General features: G+C 42.6%; 1 protein-coding gene across 3 annotated transcripts in view; it reads right to left on the bottom strand.

Moving 5' to 3' along the window:
* Positions 1-18841, bottom strand: part of palm2akap2 (PALM2 and AKAP2 fusion) — an 87248-nt gene extending 68407 nt beyond the window's left edge. For 2 of the 3 annotated variants that reach the window (XM_079582558.1, XM_079582560.1), the window contains exons 1-3: positions 18585-18841; positions 18351-18502; positions 5437-5488 (exon numbers count right to left, since the gene is read on the bottom strand). In XM_079582558.1, coding sequence (XP_079438684.1) covers positions 5437-5488; positions 18351-18415 — 117 coding nt within the window. In that variant the 5' untranslated portion in view covers positions 18416-18502; positions 18585-18841. The remainder of the gene's footprint in view (positions 1-5436; positions 5489-18350; positions 18503-18584) is intronic. The other variant, XM_079582559.1, reaches the window with a different exon arrangement.
* Positions 18842-19048: the final 207 nt, after the last annotated feature.

The raw sequence follows: 19048 nt of genomic DNA, 5'->3' as shown, positions 1-19048 counted from the left end.
ATATTCCACTGACAGTCAACTCCCCCGTCCTATCCGTGATTCTGTTTGCAGAAGAAAGTGGACTGTAGTGTTTGAGAAGAGACAAGGGCAATTGTTGAAATATAAACCCTGCAGAACAAACTTAGGCACTATTGGGGACCCACCTGTGATCTTGGGCTAGAAGAAGCTGCATAGTCTGCTTATACATGCGTTACCAATGACATCACGCATTGTTCCAGTGGCCATTTTGAATAGCGAAGTTACATTATGCAGAACTACAACATGTAACTGTCTAACATCTCTACTCAGGATGAAAATGAAAGACAACAGATTGACAGTGGCATTTTTATGTTACTCGTAATCATTGCTCAAGAAGATAACACGGCCCCAGAGACACACGTTTAAGTGACATAACCAACCAATGTGGCACAGACGTAGCAGCTCTGTCTGTCTGTCGAGCAGGATTTACTCAAGATCTGCTTCACTCCTCAGACTAAATTAACACATCAAAGAGGAAACAGAAAACCTTTCTCTGTGATTTTTACAGTTTGTCATGTCAACAGAGTCTCAGTCCGAGTCAGTGTTTAAGCTGCTCAAGAAGTTAGCATGCTACCGGTTAGCAACTGTCATCAATCAACCGTCAATAGCCTCAACACGATAAACACATGTGTGGCTCACATCTATGAACACTGAGGAAATACCACAGTAACAGCTCAGCTCTGATCTCTGGTTTGGAGTCTGGTTCAGGGCTTTCTCTTGGAGAGGTCAGAGCTGAGCTGATGAAGCTAAATGCTAACCGGTAGCATGCTGACACTTACTCACTGCTTTCTTCACATAAACATGTGACTCTGGGGCCGTGTTTTTACAGTCATCTTCATAGCAATGCCACTGTCAATCAGTTGTCTTTCTTTCGTATCCAGAGTAGAGATATTGTTACATGTTGTAGTACTGCATTCCTCTACTACTGTGGTATTAAAAAGGGCCGCCATAACAACAGAAGTCACATGACTGAAAGGCATGTATGGCTGGTTTCCATTGGGTCTTCTCTTCTTGTTAATGTTAAACCTGCTGATCCTTTTTTTCTAGTCCTCTCTAAACATGTGCTGAAACGTGGCAAAAAAAACTCAAGGTTCTTTGCTCCGAACATCAGCAAAACGAAGGCACCCAATGGACAGAATAGAGAACACTGGCTTTGGTGCTGACCTGCACACCATCATTTACGCTCCAACTTCCAGCGGCGGCCTTCTTCAAAAGCTAAAGCAGTCTTATCTCCTAACTTTCCACCACCTCCTGACTCCCCCATGAGTCAGGGCCAGATTGCTGCGGCCCACTGGCCTTGCGGGCCCGTGTGTCCGTGGAGGGGCCGAATCAGAGTCCAACTAACTGAGCTCATCTGTGTAAACACGTCAGTGACGCACCAAGGCTATCGAGCAAGCTAGCAAACACGCTCCAGTGTGTGCATTTCCTCTTGCCGCTTGTGGTCGGGAGGCCGCACGAGCAACGCATAATTAGAAAGATGAGCGTTGGCTGGTGAATCTAAAGAGCAGAGCTTTAGGGAACACACACTGAGAGGGATTGGGGGAAACCCTGTCAAGGCCTCCCTGCGTAATTGCATGTTAATGACACAGCAATTACAGGTCTAGGCCTAACTGCATGACATCACAGCTAATCACGGCAGTTAGTCGCCGCAGAGATAGAGGTAGCTGGAGGCGAAAGTATCATCATCGCACTGCAGGAACCTTTATGTCAAAGGGGGGCAAGTTTGCTTGGTCGAGAGAGGATTTTTTCCATCGTCGGGCCAAAGCACCGTTTTCTACAAATGCCAGTGCTGGACATCATGCAGGACCGAATGGGGTGTTATGCCAAGAAACATTAAACGATTTGACAGCATTTTCAGGTATTTGATCTCAGAATTAGACAATAGGGATGTGCCGATGAACACAACACCCGTTTTGTAGCATCAACGTCCCTGGCTTTTTTTTTTTGTTATTTGGTGTACGAAAAGTTCAAATGAATCCTCCGATTGCTATGAGTAATTGATGAAGCGGCCGCTGAGCTGAAAGTACAAAAGCGAGAACTGCCCGGTCTCCGCACTGCACTTCGAGTCAGTAGATCCGACTCTGGCGCTGAATGAAAAAAAATCTATGGGCGCGACATATTGATCACAGCTGCTCTTTAAACGGCTCAGATGTGAAGACTTGGCACTGACTTCGCTTTCGGGAAGTGACCGATTTGGCCGATGATGTGAGCATTGACGGGGCGCGCTGATAGCTCCTAGTGGTGACAATAGAAGCATTGATTATTCTGAAGAAAATGAGAGAGACTGTTCTAAAAGATGTTCTAGGATATGTCGTTTAACTTGCATCTTTTGTGTGAAGTTCTACAAACATACATTTCTTATTGTTACTTCAGGTGGTCTGTATTTGAGCGTTTATTGATCATGAGCTGGCATCTGACCTCAACCACAAAATCTAAACGATGCCTATTCATTTATACAGAGGGTGGCCACACATCCTGTACATTACTGCTGTCAAAATGCCGCGCAAGCCGATTTCCCTGAAGCTCTCCTAAATGGTTTTCTGTCATTGACTTTAACATGATAAGAATCCAAAAGCAACAGTCTGAGAGAGCATTTTATCTTGCCTGTGAGACATTTTTTTTGGAATCCTTGTCCATTTGCACTATTTATACTGGACCTGCAGAGCCTGTGTGTGTGTCTGTGGCTACATGCTCGCAGCTGACTCAGATAGTTGTCAGAATGCTGTTAGTGGGATAGAAGCCTAATCTGTTTAAGTGTACTGAACGGTGCAGCGGAGTTATCTGTCTCCTTCATCCTAAGTGCGCTGTTGAGGCCAGACAGATGCACAACCAAGTTCAGACTATTTATTTGCATTTGACACCACGTCGTATGTCTTTGGAACGACTTGACATGTTATTGTTTTTTTTTAATAGTCAAAGATTGAACCACTTTATTATGGTAATCCTTTTGGACTTTGCATGATTTTATATGACTCCTATGTCTAATACAAATCATGTATGTTTTTGCTTCATTCATTCAAGTTTAAGTTTGATCATTTCTTGTCCTACTGCAGAGACATTTTGATTTGTATTCCCTGGATTTACTTTTTTATTTTATTTATATATTTGGTTGGGACAGTGCATGTTAATGAACATACATGGGACTCATGCACGTAAACACGCCACACCGAATTGTAGCTTTAGGCTAATTTGCAGCTGTTAGCCCACATTTACACCCGGAGGAAACCTGCGGGTGGAACGTGCAAACTCCAAACAGAAAGGCCTTGTCCAGGTGGGAATCGAACCCAGGACCGTCTAGCTGTGAAGCATGAGCTCTAACCGCTGCGCTAGTCCGCTACCCCACTTATTTGCTACCAGATCACTATAAAATAACGCTTGCATTTTCCGTGACAGAAGACAGACAATTCCCCCTGCTGCCTTCAGAGGACACGCCAACCAAACGACAAGGTGCAAACCGACACAGTGCATGTCGACTCAAATATGCAGAAGAAGAATTTTGTTAAAATTGGTTTATTTGGTACCTGATGCCTGCTGTTCCCACCATGAGAACTTTCCACTCGGTAGCTTTCCTTAACTGCCTGGTATGGCTGCCATGTTTCGACGTGGTCAAAATAGTTTCTCCATCTGCCACTGCTGTTCCCCCACTTGTGTGTTCGAATGCGTAAGTGTGTATGTGCGTGAGTGTGTGTGTGTATGTGTGTGTGTGTGTGTGGTATGCTGTGGTTCTTTGCTGGCGCCAAATTTAGTCCTAGGCAGCAAACCCTGGTCTCACTGTTGCACTGAAGAACTCCTATCAGCAGCGCGCCAAGCTCTGGACGATTCATCCCACACAGAGGTGGGTAGTAATCCGTTACGTTTACACAAGGACAAAACAACTTTTTGAAGAACTTCTTGAGAAGTAGTTTGGGTTTTTTAGTTAAAAGTTTTCAAATGTTCACATATTATGTCATTTGAATTACGTCACTACTTAATCATATGTGCCCCGGTCCTCAAGTGAGCATGTTTTACTCTAAAGTTGCATTACTCTTAAATGTTTGGACTCATATTTCTGCCTAAAACACTCACCAACAACAACACAGACCACTATCCTGCCGCATCGCAAAAAATAGGTGCACCTAAAAAACCTCAAGACAGCTGCAAGAGGAGGAAAAATAGATCCCTTCCACTAAACTTTCCACTGCTGGTTTTCACTGAAAAGAAGAAAAACGTGAGGAGATGAAAGGTGACGTGAACGGAGAGACATGGCAGAAAACAGAGTCTAGTGAGAGCAATTTACAACTGCTGCAACAGAAGTGACTTTGTTCTGTGTGACGGCAGCAGGAGTAGGAGGCGGTGATGTCATTAGGCAGGAGAGCGTGTTAGGAGAACATGTCAAACCCGATTACAAAGTGTTTGCGAGGTGCCGTATTCTCATCACAAAGCTATTAGAGCAGTCACAGGCAGTAGAGAGGGGTGATTAAAACTATACTGCGCTCGTAGTATACAGTCATTGCTGTCCAAACTGAGGCACTCCAAAAAGTAATAGGCTGAGATGCTTAATCTTTCGTATTCGCAATAATGAAAACCAATGGGATTAAGAGCATAGTAGCACAAGTTTCTTACATTGGCAGGAGAGTGCAAATATACCTAGAAAAAAAATATTACTGAATAAAAAGTAGGCCAGACAAATTAAAAGTTACTAAAGGTTTGCAAAAGTCTCGCTCTCCTGGCACATTTTCCATGAACCTGACACCAATCTGACGCGCAGAAACTTTTAAGAGCTGAACATTTGATGAACATTAAAACCATTATTGGCTAAGTTAAAGCAATAGTAGATGTAAGAGTTGTATTTATTTAAAACAGTATGGATCGCCAGTTTCATCACTTCTCCTGTTGCTTTCAATGTATAGTCTCAAAGTCTGTTTAAACGTCTATTGTGGGTGAATAAAGAGTTTTAAAAAATAAATAAAAATGCCCTTATGATACTGTGGCTCTCGGCTGACGTCACAGCAAACCAGTCAAAGTTCACTCATCTTGAACTTTGCTTTTGGAGTGATGCAACAGATCATCACACTGAATATCAATGCGTACATGACATTCCTCGGCACCTCTGAAGTGCGAGGTGTCCAGAGAGTGATTTGAGATGAAGATGCAAAGTATTAAGGACAAGTACTAAATTAAAGGAACCACGAAGTGACCATACAGTATAATGCTGCTCTCATAAAAAAGCGTTTTGTGTCATTCATGTACTAATGTAATGGTTTAACCTCTTTGGAACCAGCCCGCTCAAATATTAGGTCTGAAATTTAAGCTTAAGTTACAAAAATGCCAAAGCCAAGATGTCCAAAAACACTGAAAAAAAGCTCAAAAGATGTTGTATCTTTCAGTCAACATGGACCCGGCGACATCATACAGAAAAACAAACATTTTTGGACTTACCGCCAGGGCCTGGAGCCGCTCTTTGTGGAGCTGAGCCTCCTCACAGGACATCCTGAGTGGAGAGCAGGGGACAGGGGGGGAGAGAGGACACAAGAGACGTGAGACAATGGCAACAATCCCCAGGAGCAGAGAGGCGCACAGCGAAGGCGAGTATCCAGTCAGGTCAATAATAATCCTTGTGGAGCAACAGCGCTGTGAGTGAGGAGCCTGCTTCTCACTGACTGGCCATGTGCCGAACTGTTCCTCTCACCCACTCGTTCTCCTGCGTTCGCTCAGGGTCCCGCCTCCAAAGCGTCCCGCCCTCGGCCGTCTTTTTTAGGAGCGGGACGTGTGGGACAGAACAGCTGGGAGGAGCAGCTGAGAGAGGGAGGATGGACAGAGCACAGAAAGATGAAAAAACGAGGGGACGTCATTTGGGCATTTGATAAAGGATTTACACTCCAAAAAATGGATATCGAGATAAGTTTGAATGTCTCAATTTGAGAATAATCATTTGAATTTGAGTAGTTTTGACTTGTTAAGATAGTTGGGCATTTTACCCAAACCTCTTCCACTTGTTCTGAGATGTTTCTGACTCATTTCGATACATTTCGTCTTAATTTCAGAATAATGTCTTGAAAACTGGACTTTTAATCTGCCTCTCAGATCAAAAGTCACGTTTAACCACAGTTTGAATATTTCTTTAAACTAAGCACATTACTGACCAGCCAAATATCAACCCATACCATCATTCTCACTGTACAGTCTGGCTCCTTGTGGCTGTAACATTTTGCACTGCAGCTATGTGCTATACAAACAGCCAATGTGTTAAAATGTGTGGCATGTGTGCTGAGCGTATAGCACTTTAAACCTGCGCGACCTTTTGGCAAAAACTGCAAGAGACAAGGCCTGGGTGCTGCCCACACAAACAGCTGATGGTCAGGATCTATTCCTGGGACAGCATTGATCCGAGTGGCTATATTTACTCAATGTAAACAGAACCGCCGAAACGGGATGGAAATAGAAAGGACTTGTGGGGTCAGTCCAGGCACCGAGGCGTTTGTGGGTTGTGGGAATGGACGACACAGACACCCTGCGTTAAAAAGGTCATGGATACCTGCGCCCATTTCGTATTTTGGAGCAGATTCTATTTTAGAACTTAAAACTCTATTTTTCACTTTAGTGTCAAAACTGCAGTGTTGCATCAAGCACAGACTTAGTTCCAATTCAAGTATCAACATTAGTTTTGGAACTTAAATAATCACCAACAGAGATCTCAGTCATCTTGAAAATATCCATAGTTGTCTCTTATAACATTACATTGTCACAACATCAAGACTGATTTGGTTTTTTCAGAGGCTTGTTGATTCACTTGTCATTTTAGTAAGATGCATTTTTAGACAAGAAAAGGTTCACAGCCTGGGTTGATTCAAACAATCAAAAGCTACAAAGATCTTATGAACATATGGGGGACATGTGTTTATACATATTGCACATTGATGCAAAGTGACTAAAGCACTTTGAATACAGTCGTTGCTGTGTAGTGCAAGAGTGGTGAGATAATATCCTACTTTCTGTTCAAAAGTAGATGCAGTCTGGTACATTTCTCACACAGATTTTTCGCTTCCACAAGTTTGAGGTCGAACCAATCACAGCTGCTTTTCTGCAGATTGTCATTAACAAGAAGACAATATATTCTGTCCCAGAGCTCTAGCAAAGGCTGGATGTTTCTGCATCTCTATCTGCAGATGGACTCCCATCAACCCTCGGCCAGCTGTCCGACCAGGAGAGCATCTCTCCTTCATGCTCTCGGCTCTCCTGCTAGGTTTTTGAGGGTTTTTTTTCGCTGCAGTGAAGACAAGAGGCACTCAAGGCATCTCAACAGCCTGCCTCACTGCAAACTGTTCATCTGGACATTACATTTCTGGTCTATTTCACTATTTGATATTTGTGTCATTGCTGATTTCAAAACTGCTCTTCTTTGAAGTAACTGCAGCCCTTAGGATCATTTTATGTGGCCCTCAAGCTTCTTGTTGAATCGGCTAACGTTGCCTGAGCTGGTACTGTTTTACTGCAAATTTAATAATACTACACAATTATAGCCTCAAAAAGCTGCATTAATCTTCCAAGTCTCATTAAAGCAGCACTAAGTAACTTGTTTACCGTAATAAATCCTTTTCGTAGTCCCTCTGGGGGTAATACAAGTGTTAAAGGAATACGCCACCGTTTTTTACATACTGAGATATGTTCTTACCTTAGCTTTGACAAGTTCTTTTGGACCTTCACACCCGTGAAGTGTTCCACTACAAAGTATAATTACACAAAATTAAACAATGTGGATTTTCTAAGCGGATAAAAGGGGGAACTATATTGTAAGGCGTAATAATACCAGGAGTAATTTGGCATCCGCACAGTAAAGTGAAGATTACTTTGCAGTAAAGTGAAGATTACTGCGCGGATTTCGACCTACTCCTGGTATTATTACGCCTTACAATATAGTTCCCCCTTTTATCCGCTTAGAAAATCCACATTGTTTAATTTTGTGTAATTATACTTTGTACAGTAACAGCTTGGTAGCTTCTATCTTGACCTGTTTTGGAGCTATAGAGGAGAGAGGGAGAGGCTAAATGCTAACACCGTCTGCGCTGTGTTTACGTGACGGGTGAAGGCCAGACAGGTCCTAAAGAACTCGTCAAAGCTAAGGTAAGAACATATCTCAGTATGTAAAAACGGTGGCCTATTGATTTGTTGTCTCTGGCCAGAACACCACTCTGGCTGTACAGGGTCGGAGGCCCCAATGCACACTAATGGAATCACGAAGAAGAAGCTAGCAGGCTAATGGGCAAAGCTAACTGCGGGCTAGCGCCACTTAAACAGTATTTACAGCCAAATTTGAGTGAAAAAAAAATCATCATTGTGTAATTGGATGTGCAATATCACTCTCTCCCTTTGTCTTTTCTGTCAGTGTAGTATTTACTCTCACGGACAATTAATAAGTAAAAAAACGCAACATGCTACAACACCTGCAGTGGCGCTTATGGCTTATGTCTAGGGGCATGACTGAGTTACTTAGCACTGCTTTAAAGGTGTGGGACATAGTTCAAACCTGTCTTAAATGCACCAGTTGGATGTTTCTTGAGGCCCTTAACGCCGTATAAACTTCAATATGTGGCTCTCGATGAAAAAAAGCGTGGACACCCCTGGTCTGGAAGAAAATGAAAGAGTCAGGCACTCTAAAGCAACATCCAATGCATCTGAAACGACAATAAGCAAATACTGACATTTTCTCTGAAAGCCACGGCCAATCGCTCACATCAAAAGCCCGAATCAGTCTAAACACAACAAACTGAGATTTGTGATAAAGAGTGAAAAGGTGTTCCTAAAATAGCAAACCTTGAAAGCAGACTGCACCGTTTTTGGGTGAGGAAAGGTAAACCTTTACAACTATTATAAACTTTTAGCAATAAGGGTGAGCACTCAAGCATCCGTCTACACATGAGCCTCCATGTTGTGCCACACGTCAATGCAGTCCTCCCTTAATTCCCCATGTTGTCTCCATTTGACCTTGTCTCCACCTGTCCCCCATCTGTATTCCCATCCTCCTCCGTCTCATTCTCATCCCTCACTCCAGAAGCACACGTCCTTATAAGGAGAAACGGCAGCAGTGGAGGCCAGCTCTTTGGGGAATACACAAGCATGTAACACACACTCTCACACTCGAATACAGCAGCAGCCACTGGGCTACAGCGCCAGAGCGGTGAAGGAGAAGGAGAAAAAAAAGTGTGGCATAAATAAGTGCAGCTGGAGACTGCTTCTGTAAAGACACAGACAGCTGCGAGGCAAACCCAATGTATAAGAAATGATCCCGTCTCCCGGTCTACTCTCGAGAGCACAGCTGCAGACGGGACCAGGAGGCCTTCGGGCTGTAGAGGGCATGACAAAAATGAAGTGACCGTTCAAACATCTTCACAAATTGAAATATGTGAGTCAGGACATGATGAAATATCCAACTTGTAAGAATGTAACTATGATATTTTAAGACATAAGTTACTCTTATCCCCACGTTGGAGTTGAGGGGTTGAGGAGAGGGAGTGAAGTTATGAGTTCTGCTTCCTGTGCAGTTGGCTCCTCCAAACAATACATTCACACACACACGGTGGTTAAGTGGCCTGCCCAAGGAGGATACCACAATTTAGAACTGCAGGATTAGAATCACCAGCCTCTCAGCCACTGTCGCCCCCGATGATGTTCCTGTGATGTTCACCGGAGTATGGGTTATAGTATTTTCAGTGCAGAAGAGAAACATAATGAATACAATGAGGATTATGTGCCTTGACGCGTTGCTTTTTTTTTCCAAGTCTATGGTGCTCAGCAAAGTGCTATTTCTACTTTCCAATTTTAAATTTTGGCTATTGTGCAGCACACATGTGAACTATACACATGTGAACTCTATTCTACGATCAATTCAACTATGTATCACAGCCTATATTGTGTATCGATGACATAAACTTCAACATTTTCAAAATTTAGACTCATTTACATTAAAAACCGAGGTCCAACAATGCATTATATACACCATTACTCTCTTCACTTGCACGCCCTCTCCTAACCTGGCTTAATGTGGTCATGAGCACTTTATAATACCCGGGCTGAGGTTTGAATATGCTGCATTTTAAACAGGATCTGGCTCCACAGCTGTTGGAGCTAATATGAAACCGCTGCTAAAAAACTCTGGCCTGGACTGATGCCAGTATTCTGACATTTCACTACTGCTCGATGACGTATCACATTATATCTTGGCTTCATTACAAATGCAGCTATGAGGCATGTCAACATTCACGGTCAAAAGAGAAAATGACTTGCAGGTAAACAGCACAAAAGAACATTGGACCAGTTTTTGCAATGTAGCTAATTGAAGGGCTTAGGATCAAGACTAAACTAAAACATAAGTTAAAGGGATATTTCAGGATTTTTGACATAGGGCCCAATTTCCCAGTTATCCAGTGTGTTGTTGATTTCTGGCGATATATCTTTTAATTCATGCAGTCCTTGTATTTGAAGAGTTTAGTGGCGCTAGGCTAGTGCTAGTGCATGTCTATGGTAACTAGTAGCCTGCATTAGAAACCTCTTCAAAATCATCAGGTTGTCCGCCAAACGTTGCCATATCTGATTTGTAGAAAGCTCCTTTGTGAATTCCACGTGTATAATGCCGATTGCAGGTAGATCCGGTAACAGCAGATCACTCGGCCGCTGCGTAGCTTACAACCAGGAAGCTGATGCTACTCAAATATATGTTTTTAAAAAAAATGCAAAATGGTTATATTTCAAAAATTATTCAGTCGACCCAAACATTTATATGGGTAGTCTGGTGTTATAAGTGATTTGCCTCAGGTGCACTGTGCTTGGGTCAGACTGTTTTTAATGCATGCTACTAGTTACCATAGACATGCACTAGCCTGGCACTAGCCTTGCATCACTAAACGCTTCAAACTATAACTGCATGAATATATATATATATTTTTAAATCTCCAGAAATCAACAACACTCTGGAAAACTAGGAAATGAGGTCCTATGTCAAAAATATTGTTGACTTTGCAGTATGGTATTTCAATGCAGGTGTTCCCAAACTTTTCAGACCGAGACCACCAAAATGACCATGCAGAGAAAACCGAGACCCCACTGTTAAAAAAAAAGAATTAGTGTTTAAAGTAAAAGCAGTGAAACATTTAAAGGGCTGCATGTCTACTTTGTTATCACACCTACATTTATTTATATGCTGCTTTAAATAATTCCATTAAATAGAATATTCATATCTTTATGCAATCATCTTGGGTTGGTCAGGCCAGTGACACTTCAGGGGTCCTTGACACCCACTTTGGGAACCCCTGTTTTAAAAATGGTCAACTCTCTAAGTATCTTTGCAGGAGCAGGTTGGGGTTGCAGTTCTGCGATCAGCTTGCAACTGTTCACCCAAATGTGCTGGTATTGGCTTCCATAGCTGTAACACGTCACTAAATACTAGCACGCAATAACAAATCGGCATAGCGCCCCTTCTGTTTCCAAACTAAACTCATTTGGCGTGTGATTCTTCATTTGTTCAGTCCTTCATAACTGCGGCGTTCCCTCCCCTTTAACCTCCTCTCTCTCCGTATAAACCGCTGCCGGAGACAACAGCATCATTGTTCCCCGGCATCGCCACGACGACGCAATGACCTCACTGCGCACACAAGCCAGTCAGGCTCCGCCCCCCCCCCCCCCCCCCCCCCCTCCATCCACCCTGGCCCAGCGGTAATGGCCTCCAGATGTGGAAGCACCCCACCACCGCTGCACTAAAACAGTATACAGTGAAATGAGCAAATATGGACAAAGAAAGCACAGACGGGGAAAGTCGTCATGGCATGGGATAATTCTCTTCTTTCTGCCAGAAAATCCACGCGCTTAATTGTTTCTTGCATGTGCCTTTTGAGAGGCATGAGCTGTGTGGAGTGAGAGGCAGCCTTGGGATCAGCAGCCAGACGTGTGTTTTAGCCAAACTTTGATCTCATTCATACATCACCGAAAAAGGCTGAAATGGGTTTGTGGGTCAGAGTGATTCATAGACTTAGAAATGAAATAAAAAGATGTGTGATTGAGGGGAAGAAAAGGAATGAGGACAATCCCGCTTAATCATATTTTCAGAGGAGTCTATTGCACATGTTTTCGTGGAGGAGAAACCTGCACAGACACGGGGAGAAAATGCAATCTCCAAACAGAAAGGCACGTCCTGGATTGTATCAGGATCCACATAGACACAGACGGCATCTCGTCATAGAAGGGGGCGTGGCCTCGCCGGGGGGGAAAATAGAATCTTTTGGAAAACACAATATTTCACTCTTTTTAGCCATTTTCTGGCGGAATATGAACTTATTTATCACACATACGTAAAGGCAAGTGTAAATCGGGCCCATATGGTTATTTTCTCACAGCAGATTGTTCAGTAGAAGTGAAAAAACGGCAGTTGTAGCTAGCGCTAGCTAACCGTTAGCATTAGCCCGATGCTAACATATAGCATCATGTTAGCATTCTCCGTTATTTCTGTATTTATGGGCTGTTGAACCACTTTGCTCCTCTCCATGTCTTTGTATCTTTATTCAGTAGAAAACTATATTCAGAATTCAGAATTTGTTAAGAAGATTACATTTTTCAAAATTGTTTTCCCCCTTAACTGTTTTCAAACATGACCATAGATGGACAATTCCAGAGATGCCGTCTGTATTGCTGGGTTGCAGGTTCTAGAATGTGATGATGTCACCGGACCCAACGGGGGGCAGGAGCCAGTTTTTCCTATTAACAGCATTGCACTTTCACAAGTCATAGCTCAAAAGAAAATGTATGAATTACATAAATGATCATTAATATCATTCACTGGGTCAATGATCTCTCTGTACAAGACCAAAAATTTCCTCAAAAACAAAATAATTTTTCCTCCATACAATAGTATTGGCCTTTAGAACGCTGTGATGTCACCTGCAACCCAGCAATAGATACAGACGGCATCTCGTCATAGAAGGGGGCGTGGCTTCGCCAAGGGGGAAAATAGAATCTTTAGAGAAACACAATTTGTCACTCTTTTTAGCCATTTTCTGGTGGAATATAAACTTATTCATCACATACAAATAAAGTCAAGTGTAAATCGGGTCCATATGGATATTTTCTCACAGCAGATTGTTCAGTAGAAGTGAAAAAACAGCAGTTGTAGCTCGCGCTAGCTAACCGTTAGCATTAGCCCGATGCTAACATGTAGCATCAAGTTAGCATTCTCTGTTATTTATGCATTTATGGGCTGTTGAAACACTTTGCTCCTCTCCATGTGTCTGTTTCTTTCTTTAGTAGAAAACTATATTCATAATTCAGCATTTGTTAAAGTAGTTTTTGAATAATTTAAGAAAGTTTAGATTTTTCTCCAAATTGTTTTCCCCCTTAACTGTTTTCAAACATGACCATATATGGGCGACTCCAGAGATGCCGTCTGTATCTATCTATAGTAGATTAGCTTCCGTCATCAGATATTGTGTTATTATTCAAAACAAGTAGGACTGGAGCCAATTAACCCATTCACATTTCAAAACAGTTTAGTAATATGTTTCAGGCTTCTTCTTTTTTTCTTTTTTTTTTCTTTACAAAGCTACATCAAGGCCTTGCTAGCATTAATACAAGCAGATTCATCAAAGCGAAAACCACAAACTATGAGTCACTGTACACATGCCTTCTCTAAATGTTTATAGCGTAAGACCCAAACAACCAACTTCAGAAGTGGAGTTAGAGTTGAGTAAAGAAAGTGTCTTTTTTTTGCCAAGAAATGGATACTCTTGTCCTGCGGTTCTCAAACGTTTCACACCAAGCACTGCCTCATAAAATATCTGACCACCATTCCAGATCAAGATTAAATCAGGTCTTAACAGTGTCTAGAAAGTGTCTTTAATAGCTCTGATAGACCTGTTAACCTTGATATCACACAGTGCATCTGGGATAAAGCGTCTGAGGGAAGGACAAACGTTTGGCACGGCGTTTGCAGCTGATTGGATCAAGTTTGTTTTAGCCAATCGCTGCCAAGTCTCAAAACAACAAACCACAAATCATTCAATATTTAGTTTTGAAAAATGTTATGTGTGCTTGTTAGTCTAAAGGAGTATTTGATATGTTTCCCCCTGTAGCTACTATGTTGTTAATTAGCATCAATAAAAGCAGTGTTTCTTGATGTCGGCAATACACCCGCCCACTCATGGCAATGCTGTCACATGAATGGTCCATTTGGCCCAAAGCGCTGGTTCGGTTTTCAGTTTTCAATTTGATTGGCGGGAGCAACACAACATGGATACAAATATACAAATATTGCTAGAATTCAGCTTGAAGGCAAGGTTTCTAAATTGTACTGTAACCGGGTCGGGGTGTGTAAATGTGCAAGTTTGTAGTTAGTAGCAGCTCTCAGTCTCAGGGCTGTTGGCCTTGGGCTCGAGTGGTGCATGTACAGTAAGTAGCTATAGCTTTTAGTGCGTTTAATGTCTGTTAACTCCATTGTTTTTCTAATACTATTCACTTCTGGCTGAGGTGTTTAAAGGTGTGGTCTTGTACTGGTCTCTCCAGAAGCCTTGCTTTGGCCATAGTCGGTTGTGCATAAAAGTATTATGTTTAGATGACCAGAGCCGTGGGAAGATTTTGGTTTTTGGGCTGCTGAGGGACAACATTTACCCATAAAACACTTTTTCTGTGCATATTTCTTCTTTATTAATATTGCCTGCAGTTTGCAAACTATCCACCAGAGGATAGTGCATCACTCTCAGCACCCTGGGTTCCTTCTTTAGGTTCTCTTCATGACTATCAAAAACCCCTTAGCAAGTTTGCCTTAGAGAAATAAACCACGGCCCGGCCCCTTTGACACTTGAAGCAATACTAAGTAACGTGTTTACCTTAATAAATCCTTTTCGTAGTCCCTGTGGGGTAATACAAGTGTTTATGGGATGATTGGAGGGTCCTTCATCTCCCCCTGGTGTCTCTGGACAGAAAACCATGTTTGCAACTTGACTGCCACCAGACCAATACACACTAATGGAATCACGAAGAAGAAGCTAACATGCTAACGGGCAAAGCTAACTGTGGGCTAGCGTCACTTTAAACAGTATTTCCAGCCAAGTTTGAGTGATTTTTTTTTTCCATTGTATAATCGGATGCACAATATCCCTCTCTCCCTTCGCCTTTCCTGTCAGCGTAGTATTTACTCTCAAAGACAATTAATAAGTAAAAAAATTGTAACTTGCCACTACACCTGCAGTTGTGCTTATGGCCTCTAGGGGGAAGAGTTACTTAGTACTGCTTTAAATGCATCGTGCACTTAAGCATTCACACTTAGACAGTACATAACACTTTAGTTTGTGTATGCGGATTGAGTTGATTTCCTTTTTTTCCAAGCTTTTGTTTAGATTCATGTGTATTATCCTTCACACATACCAGCTCTTATCTCGTATCCACCAGCAGTCAAACAGTAGTAGGATGAATTGCACACACTTGGGCCTCTGGAGCACCTTTCCAGTGAGACTACCGCCTGGAAGTCATAAATTGCAGAGGAGAGAAAATGGGCCATCTGCCTGTGCCGTGTCTCCTACCTCAGTATGTGCTGACTCAGGCACACAGACTCTGAGTGGGAGCGCATGGACAAGTGATTAACAGGAGCCTACAGCAAAACAAAGAATAGATTAAAGCAACATACGTCAGCTCGATGTAACCGCACTGTCTCGTTTTACCAGATACAAAATGATCCAGAGTTAGGGGTTGTATAGTGCTGGGCTGGAGGCATTACAAGACAGATCCATCAGGGAAATTACATACTGACCGCTGTGGACAAGTCGCTTATCGCACACACCAGCTAACCACTAACACAGGGATCTGCCGTCCCTGAAGGTCTTTTTGGAAACTAGCACCCTTATTATTGTCACTCTCGAAGACTGGGGTTTGCAAGTTTGCTGGATGGTGGGACTGTTCTTTTCCCTGTCAACATCAGGGGGACGGGTCTCCTCATGTTGGTCCAAAATCAAATATTTATTAACTTTTTACTAAAACTACAGTTGTACATCATGTATAAGAGGGTATGCACCGTAAATGTTGTCAGAGGATGGCAACAGAAGCCAAAGAGTGTCAAGGATGAATTGTCAATTTTTACTGTTTGTTTTGAGGCTGGATTATTCTGTGCAATATTTTTTAGCATAGATTTTATTGGTTAAAGGATGTCAGACTGGATTTGGCTTTGTGCCTGATCTTGCCCTCCCCCTGTCATAAAAGGACATCATCATCTACAACTCTAATAATAATAATGCATTAGTCTTAGTCGCTTTACAATTTCATGCATTATTCATTCACACTATACTCGGTGATGGTAAAGCCACATATAGTATTTACCTCCAGCTGCCCCAGGGGTAGACTGACGGAAGCGAGGCTGCCAATCGGCCCCTCCGACCACCACCAACCACTCACACACATATTACATTCACCCAGGCTTCCTGGTGTTCCCAAACGGTCTTCATCCAAGTACCAACCAGGCCCTACCCTGCTGAGCTTACAAGATCTGAAGGGAATGGGCAGAGTAAAGGCGGTATGGCTCTAGCACTACAGGCTTAACCTAAAGGACAGATTAAATTTACAGTGCATGACAGTTTTTGTGAACTTACAGATCTCGTGGTAATGCCGTTTGTAGGGCCAAGTAATCAGAGGCTTCCCCCCTTTTCAGGGCGTTGAGAACGGCCCTAAAGTTGTGTTTATTTCTCCCATCTTTAGCCGCTGCTCTCTCCCATATTTGGATGACAGTGTTGTCAGTGGGACTGTGTGTCAGTGTTTGCTGAAGCCAATTTGTCTGTGACCACCACCAACCAACCAACCACACAATCAAGCTTCCACAGTGATATTATTAGGCATCTAGTAAAAACAGACACGACAGTGCAGTGTTTCATTATTGAAATAACTGTGGCTCAGAACAAGAAGACTGGAAAGAGAAGACCTTCAGGATTAACATGCGTTCAAACTAACACGCAAAATAGCCTACATGAACTAGCCAGAGCTTATTACTCTGTTTAGTTTCCTTTCTCAGCATTATTGTACTCACAATGAAAAGGTATCCAGGTATTATCTATATGATAATATGATCAAACTTTGATATGCATTCTCACTTATCTCCTCTATGGTCTCCCTGCTCTCTGCAAATACTTTTATCTTCTTTCATCCAACATTATTACAGCAATTGAAAGTGAAACCTAAGGGCACCCACGCTTCACCTGATGAATGAGAGGATGATGATGCAGCCTGGCAACGTAAAGGCTAAACAACCCAAGATGCACCACTCTCTTAAAGCAACAGGCTGGCACTCTGTAGAGTCAAGACCACAGACGTAAGTTATACAATAAATCCCCTCTTTGGTTGCAGGTGTAGAAAGAGCCTTATTTTATATGCAAATGCAGTGAAGAATTTACTAGACATTTGTGCAAGAGTAAAACCTGGCTGGACATTATTGAGACAAGACTAGATAATAGGCCTGGGACAAACCATGTATCTCAATACTTTCGATACTCAACTCGGTTATACAAATTATATATACAAATGTTTTTGACTTAAAGATAGTTTTGTTAAATCCATATTTGTCGCAGATTGGTTTAAACAAAGAGCCAGATTTTTAAAATGCATGCTTCATTTGCTCTTTTCAAAATGTTTTAATAAATATCAGACTGATTTATATGTAATTTATGCATTTTGGATACTCAACTTTCTTTTTGCATTAATTTGGGGTAAAATATCTGTGAGTTATAATGAAAAATCACCAATGAAATACTTTGTGCATTAGAATAAGGTTAAAGGTATAGCAATGCGTATCGTATCGGGCCCTCAGTATCATGATACGTATTGGATTGCCTCAGCCCTATAACCAACCAACTGTAATGCTGTGATGCTTCCATCTTTACAGTCACTTCAATGTTTTCAACAATCTTGATATGGCAAATGAACAATAGTCATTTACAAATGTGTTCTATCGACTCTATACCTCCAGTCATCATAAAAATAGTCTCTGAATAACATAGAAAAACAGACAAATACATACATTGATCTAACATTTGGCAATGCATTCAACTCGCAGTGCCGTTTAAACTGAATATTCAGAAAATACTGGTTTTGAGGAATCTCCTTGAGAACATTCAGAGTCTGACGTCTCGCGGTCGCATGCAAGTCTTTTCTGGCTTCTTATGAGCTGGACTGATTTGAACAATAGATTACAACCGGACTGGGTCTGCAGCATGGCTGACACACACAGACATTGGGCCAGTCCGGTCGACTGACTCACCCCATAACGACTCTCTGGGCAGCTCTACCAGCACACACTCCCTCTATTTGCCAAAGAACATAGACTTACATAGACTTACATATCACGGCCGTATAATAGTGAATGAATGGGCTTTCCCTGAGCTGAGGGTCTGCATTGTGACATGCGGAGGGAGGAGTGTACAGAGTGTGCCGCGTGTCCTCTCTCCAGTCATGACTGAGCAGCCTCCCCGTACCGTTCCCATGACAACCCCTGCTGTCAGATGGAGCAAAGATGTAGCCACAGATGACGGATATTAATAGACGATTGAATGTGGGGAAAAAAATGGACTTACGGAGGGGTGGCAGTGCCGTTCCTTTGCAGAGGTGTGTCTGCCATGTCTGCAGCCGCTCCGCGCTCTTGTGGCGACCACTCCTCCTCTGCCCTTCTCTCTCCCCTTCACTCCTCCACCTGCCTCCTTGCTCCCCTTCGGGTTCTTATGACGCTTCAATGTGTCAAGGCAGCCCCTGCATAGCCTTGTCCTCCGCTACGGGCGCAGTGGAAAGAGTTGTGGCTTCATCTAGTGTGATAGTTGTGATGTAAAAAAAAAAGAAAAAAAAAAAGTGTGAAAGGAAGTGATGGATGATGAGGACAGGAACAAGGAAGCGAGTCTAGTGGAGAGTGAAGGTGAAGAGGGATGAGGACACAGGCAGTTGTGAGTTTCACAGACAGAGAAAGAGGTGCAGCCTCTTGAGAGACTAAAGCTAAGAACCCACAGGGACTATAGATGTATTCATTTGAAGAGGGATCTAACAAGTA

This window comes from Gobius niger (assembly GCF_951799975.1).
Source record: "Gobius niger genome assembly, chromosome: 2".
Taxonomy (NCBI): Eukaryota; Metazoa; Chordata; class Actinopteri; order Gobiiformes; family Gobiidae; genus Gobius; species Gobius niger.
Note: the sequence above shows the minus strand (reverse complement) of the source record. Positions and strands in the feature narration are given on the sequence as shown.